Below are 7,500 nucleotides of genomic sequence, written 5' to 3'. Positions count from 1 at the left end.
AACTTAATGGCTAATAGCCTAATGTGGTAATCCACGAATAACAATTAATGAATTTTCAATAAAAGTGGTAATCCACTGTAAAAAACATAACTTTTAACGCTATAAAAAAGAAAACCGAAAACAAAATTGGAAAAATAGTAATTTCTTTTGATCCTGAGATTTATTTTTAACAAGGTCTTGAGAAGGGAACTAATTTAATCCAATGTATTAAATCATTATGGCTAGGGTATCAAATCAACTCATGTTCAGATGTGAAAAGGCTGACTCACCTCAATACTCCTGCCGTTCACTGAATTACTGTTGCTCCTGCTGCCCCCCAAAGTGGCATAGTGTCAGTATCACTAGGGGTTTATCCTTCCATGACCGAGAGTTGTAAAAACGTCCAACATACAAGAAGGAATTTGTCGGAGAACTGACTTGGAAACTCCGATCGCCTTGACAAAAACTTCCAGCTCTCGGACAACAGCGTAAACAAGCAGTTCACCTTCAAAACAATACTAGGCGACAGATCACTAATAACAAGATTGTTTAGAGGAACTAAAGTCAGCCCCGCTCTACAATTGAACATGACAAAAATAATATTACGAATAATATTTAAGAGGTTTGATATTTATTATATTTAACAACAAAAGAAATCACTTTCAACTTCTCCAATTTTGGTTTACGATAAATTATTTTCTACACTGGGGGGAGGGGATTCAATTTATTTATATAAACTAAATAAATTGAATCCAGAAATTCATGATAAATAGGATCCCCAAAACAAGAAAAGTTGAAAACATTAAATTACAAAAAAATATTTAATACATTCAATATACAAAGGTATATTAAAATTTAAATATAACATGACATTATTGATAGTTAAATGCCCAACCAAATACTCTATATACTAACTATTTACAAGTAAAGATTCTCTTATTCACCCGAAACAAATCATTTTAGGCTTCCAAGATTTTTCTAGTCCGCTCCGAGCTGTCAATAGCAGCCTGGCGTTTAACTCTAGTATCCTTGGGTACTTGAGAATCCTGTACATCAACCTTAGAATTATTCTGAATTTCATCTTTCCGGGTGAGAAGTGGGATAATGACTGACGAATGTCTCTTCACAAGTTCTTGGGTTTTCCCTTTAAGGATAGTGGCACCAGTAACCTCACCCAAAGTATTTGTAAAAATTTCTTTTACAACGCCCATCGGGTAGTCATTTGGCTTAGTGAAATTTTCCTTAAGCAGTACAATATCTCCAGGTGAGATCTTATTATGAGTGACTGGCTTGTATCTATCAGGGACATCTACAGCCTGATGTATTAGATTAGCAATAAATTCTTCCTGATATAGTTTAACTAAATTGTTTCTCACCTTTTGCAATTGATTGTAATCTTGCTTAAACTTTGATTGAGAATAATTTTCAGGAATCCAGTCAGGGTCTCTCCCCTCATGCAATTCGGGAATTATATTAACCGATATCAGATTGTACCCATGAATCAAATTTTCTGGGGTGATAGGTTCTGGAATGTCATCGCCAATCTGATCCCTTAAGGCTTCTTTAAATGCTATTGACCTACGATTGACTAAATGAATGACTTGTTGAATTAAGAACTCAAAATCATGGTATTCCAAGACATTCTTACCAATAGCTCCATAGATCAATCTATTAACAAGTTTAACACATACTTCCACCATCGAACCTAACTGACTATGACCCTTGACAAATTGGTCAAACTTTAAAGATTGGACCCCATTGCGTTCAAAATATGACTGAGTCTCATGATCTTTGATGTAGTCAATAATTATATTAGAGGCAGAGACTAGTTGGGAGCCTAGGTCACTAATACAATATTCAGGGATTCCAAACTGGAAACAATGAATCTGAAAGGCTCTAAGAAATTCTTTAACAGAAAGATCTAAACAAATAATCAAATTAACTGCTCTACTCCACATACAAGTGATACATAGTAGATAGATTTTTCCTTTCTTACCCTGTTGTTTAACGCTCAATGGGCCAATGAAATCCATAAATAAATATCTAAAGGGGACATTAGGTGGTGACACTCTCCATTTCCTGTAGGGAGATTGATTAATACTGATGGTTCTTGACTTAAACCTACGACAAAAAACACATTCTCTAAGGTTTCTCTTAACCACTGAAAAATAGGACGGTACGTAAAACCGCTTTCTCATTTCTGACAAAACAGAGTAACATCCCGTATGGTTGAGCTTTTTGTGCAGGTTATGCACAATCAGGGAAGTTAGATGGCTATTTTTAGCCAGCAACAAAGGAAAACCATGTCTCCGAATGAGTTTGTCACACTTGCTACGTACTCTAAGCAAACCATCGTTGTCAACGTAAACATTAAGCTGACCTACTATGTTTGGCATGTCTTTTTTTCTTTGAGTAGGACAGCTGAAATATGTAAAAACCTCAGGGAAATGTGCCCGTTGATCCTGTAGTATAACTAACTTGCAAGCTCTTTCATGTATACTATTGCTCTTTAATTCTAAGTGAGCAAATTTATTGGAGTCCTTAGCTTTCAAACGACCCTTTAACTTCTCTACGAAAAGAATAACTTTCTCATAAATAGATACAAGTAAATCAAAACTGGAAAATTCTTCAAATTTAAGAAAATATTCAAAATTATCTGACATGGCCACAACATTGGAACTAGTACACACAGACTCCTCTATTTCTAAACTATTATCCAGCTTGCACTCTGCATAAGGATTTGGAACCATAAATGATAAATTACCATTTTCACTACATAGGAAGGTTTCTTTTTCCTTAAAACATTCAGGACCAGAATAGAAATTGGTTTGTATCAACTTACGATATGAAAGGCAACGAGTTATGGCATCTGCAGGATTTTCATTCCCTCCAACAAAAGCAAAATGGACGGGGTGTTTTGCACATAAGTTCTCTACATGCTGAATTCGATTCATCACAAAAACTGACCGTTTCTGCATTTTTGATAATTTATTATTAGACGAATTCAACCAAGAGAGCGCTACCTGACTATCCGAAAACACATGAAGGCCAACAACATTCAAAGGATTGATGCATAATGGTCCAGCTAATTCGTTATACAAATCTAAAGCCACTTCCGTTGCAAAGGCTACTCCCTGCATCTCCAAAGATGGAATGCTTTTACTTTCCAACTGCCTATTTATCATACGATTTTTTGCCATCACAAAACTTGACGACACAGAATCAATATCAATGATGTACACAACAACACCATATAGTAATTTAGAGCTATCACAGCAAGCAACCAAATGAAATTTTCCATCCCTACGTCCAACAAATCTATCAATAGCAATATCAGGAGCAGAATTGGCCTGATTAGCAATATTATGCCATTCTTTACGTAACTCTGGTGATAATTGATCGTCCCATCCTAAATTTCTATCACACTGAAGACCATGAAGAAATAATCTGCTTCGATTTAGGATGGGACCAGTAATACCAAAAAGATCAAAGTGAGAGGCAATGGTACTTAAAATTTCCCTCTTAGTTTTAGCCTTACCATTCAACTGAAATTTATTTGCTAACAGACAATCAAGTGATCGATTCCACTGCATACCAAGAAGTTTAACAACCTCTACCGTTTCAGAACCTGTGCAGGAATCTATTTCTCCCTGTAGGGACCTGTCATTAGTAACGAACTGTTGTAAATCAAAACCATAAGGAGAAAATATAGATCCTACCACAGAATATGCCCAGTGCAGATTCTCAATTTCATTTGCACTGAAAGCACAATTGTCCATATAAGACAAAGAATAAATGCACCTTTTCAACTCCTTCAACTGGTTTTCATCATGCTCAGCATCTAAAATCAAAATCTTGTAAAGACCAAGCATCAACAAAGTTGGGGAACATCTTAAGCCGAAGCTCAACCTAACATTCCGATATGCAACAATGGTAAAATCTCTCTTCTCAACATTTTTATACCATAAAAAACAAAGTCTATTAGCATCAACATCACTTAATGCAATCTGGTTAAAGGCCTTACATAGATCAAAGCATACTAACAATTTATCAAACCTTAAATGTAATAATGATGAAGAAAGTTTCTGATTTAGGCATGGACCTGCATGTATGGCCTGGTTATGACTTATTGTCTGACCCTTGGTTGAGTTTCTTTCACACAAGTTTGATAGAAACACAACTCTACATTTGGTAGTTTCACGATTCAATTTGAACACACCCATATGAGGCAAAAAAGAGTGTTCTGGGTGTTCATGGACAAACTGGTCAAGATTAGGAATCCTTTCTATTATTCCAACCCTTTCCTGTTCTTTTAGGGCTTCATTCATTAACTGTAAATGAGATGGATTTCTCTTTAGTTTTTTAAGATTAGATTCCAAAATAACTTTAGCCAAATGAAAATTTCTACTAAGCATATGAGATACTTTTGCATTCCACAAAAGTGGCATAACTAATCTACCCTCCTCATTCTGAATAGTGTGATCCAAACAATATTTGACAAGCTGATCATGCAGCTCTGAATTCTCCAAATCATAAACCTCATTGTCCAAGTGAATATATTTATTACAAATACTGGCAAGCACATCATCTGTGGCTTTATCTAACTCTGAACGAATTACATTGCCTTTTTCATCGATTACACTGAATTCTGAAACCTTAATAGGATAATCAACTTCACACTTATCCAGAGAAAACGGCTTATCTATCTTTACACCCAAACCAGTAACATACTGATGACAATTTATAACCGAGGAGGACGGATGTAGATAAGGAATATCCTTCAATAAGGTGTCAATTTCACTTTTAAGAAGGACACCAAACGGGGTCATAGCATACATAGACCTGCTATTCCTACCAAAAACTACTTCTGTGAGTGGTAAACAATATCCTGATTTAGTTCCCAAAATCAAATCAATATTCTCAATGCAATCACTATTAGGCGTTAGGAACTCATCAACCAACACATACCCTTTCGTCTGGAAATCGTAAACCACTTTGCCCAAACCTTTTAATTTCAACTTTATGTTAATAGATGGGATACATAATGCCTCTATTTTGTGAATAGCATTACCAATTATTATTTCAAATTCCACTAGTTTTGAGGCATATTTCTGAGAAACATTAATACCATTTATTCTCAATTCAACCTTGGCTTGTAATACCTTTAAATCCAAAGCATTGGCTAGTTCCTCACTAATCAGATTTAACTGACTTCCATCATCCTTCAATGCTCTTATGCTTCTGTTTTGGATGCTACAAGAAAAGGTAGGGAGAATGCTGGAATCACAGTCCAAATTACTTTTAAGAGCCTCCATTATAACTACGTTATTATTAGATTCCATTGACGAATTCTTATTATCCTTTTTCGAGGAAGTCTTAGGAGATTCAGATTTTCTATTATTATTAGCAGATGCTGATTTTTTACTATTCTTACAGAGGAAACTAAAGTGCCATGCTTTACAAAACTTACATTTCATCTTAAATTTAAAGTTACATTTGTCAGTAGTGTGACTCAAGCTTGCACACTTACAACACCCATTTAAAGATTGAATTTTGTCAAGCTTAGTGGTAACATCCGAAAAAAATTCACATTTATAAATAGGATGCGAGGCGGGTTTGCCTTCTGTGGTACACAAGACACAAGGAAAGAAATTTGACGGTTTCCTTAGGGAACTAACACTAGCAGCATAACTTGCACTATTCTTCCTATGATTATGAATATCATGCAATTTATTTCCTACATTAGACCTCTTACTTTGCTCATTAAATCTTTCACAGGCCTCAAAGAAATTATCATTGATTTCCTTTAATGTTGGCCTTGATGAATTAGTAATCTGGGTTAAGTGTACTTTAAAACTATTATCTAGGCCCTGCCAGAAAAATGCCTCAAAAAATCCTCACGGCCCAGAGACAAACTTTCAGCAGCTTGAGTTAGATTTCTTATCTGTGAAATATATTCAAATGGGTCACTTTCTAATTTCATATTGATTTCAGAGATTTTTTTGATGGTATTAAAAGTTCTGAGGTCTTTAGAAGCTAGGGCCTCTGTTAGTAATTTCTTGGCATGAACATAACCCTTCTTGTCCGATTCTAATGATTCTAAAAGTACTAAGGCCCTTCCACTGATTTGCTGCTTTAACAGAATAAATTTGTCATATTCTGAATATTTGAACATAGACGTTATGTCTTCAAAATCTTTAAAAAACTTCAATAGATCCTCCCCTTCTTGGCTACGAAATTCTGGAAGCGGAGCAGTGGGACTCTTCAACAAACTTCGGGCAGTATCAACACTAACATTGGAAGGGGAAACATTTAGTGTAAGCTCAGCAGTACATTCCCGAATTTTAACAACATAACTTTCACAGGAATCAAGTTCGGCATTTAGCCATGTTTCATCCTCCTCTTCAGACCATTTGAGCCTTTGAATTTCACTATTATACTTCTTAAGCGATTCGAAATGATCTTGTAACTCTGACTTAACCTTATTCTTTTCCAATTCAGTTAACTGACAATAAGTAGTCCTTTTATTATAACATTCAGTTACTAACTTGCGAATATATTTTCGGGAATTGATCAACAACTTTAATTCAGACGTCATGTTTAATTAGGAATTTGCTTTTACAATGTCTGATAAACAATTATAAATCCACTGAAACAGACAGTCTAAACCCCCTCTACTTAAATGAATGCCGTCAGCTTTAAAATAGCTAGGGTCATCGAGTTTTGACGAACCGTTAATCAACAAAGTTTTATATTTAAAGGGTTGACGGTCTAACCACTTATTAAAATTTTTAGCTAATTTCTTATACAAATCTGCAGAAGGGGTGCCGTGTCTATTAGTACTTTTCAAGTGGCGAATTTCAACGTGAGCAACAACATATAGTGAATTTGGTAACCTTAATCTCAAAATAGCAAAAAAACATTCACAATCTGCTTTAACAATATTCAAATCCACATTCTCCTTTATATCGTTTCCACCCAAAAATACAACGGTCACTTCTGGATTATATTCAGACAAATCGTCCAACAACTTCGGATTAAGTATAAAGTTCCTATATCCGAATCCAGGAAATGCAAAAAATTCAACAGGCACTTTAAGATCACCGTATGTCAAACACGAATAACCTAACTGCTTCAAGTCCCGAACGTAACTATGGCCTAAAACACCGATTTTCATGTAACCTTTAACAAAATATGCTCAAAGATACCGACACTAAATAACACCAAAGGAAGGGCAGCAGGCAGCAATTTCTTCTCAAGTCCCCCAAGGGGTTCCATGCACAATATTTTATCAATGGCAAGGTAAAAAACAAATAAAATGAGGTAAATGAAGCAAGAAGTTTTTCCAAGTCCAGTTATATTAATTTGATTAATATTTTTGATAAAAATTACTGGTTGAGACAACCGAGACGATTAATTGCTGTTCTGCCTCCCTCAAGTTAGTAACTTACTTCACCGGAAAACAACCGTATGAAGCAAGCCCCTACCAATGACTATCATGTCTCTCAGGATCTGAAAAAC

At 35.3% G+C, this 7,500-nt stretch overlaps 1 protein-coding gene across 1 annotated transcript in view; it reads right to left on the bottom strand.

Annotated features, from left to right (window-relative positions):
- Nucleotides 1–7,500, bottom strand: part of LOC137636219 (uncharacterized) — a 9,749-nt gene that overhangs the window by 1,101 nt on the left and 1,148 nt on the right. The window contains exon 2 of the mRNA XM_068368656.1: nt 270–7,491. Within this exon, the coding sequence (XP_068224757.1) occupies nt 939–5,456 (4,518 nt within the window). The 5' untranslated portion in view covers nt 5,457–7,491 and the 3' untranslated portion in view covers nt 270–938. The remainder of the gene's footprint in view (nt 1–269; nt 7,492–7,500) is intronic.

This window comes from Palaemon carinicauda, unplaced genomic scaffold, assembly GCF_036898095.1.
Source record: "Palaemon carinicauda isolate YSFRI2023 unplaced genomic scaffold, ASM3689809v2 scaffold2530, whole genome shotgun sequence".
NCBI lineage: Eukaryota > Metazoa > Arthropoda > Malacostraca > Decapoda > Palaemonidae > Palaemon > Palaemon carinicauda.
This window is presented reverse-complemented; position numbering and strand designations above follow the sequence as displayed.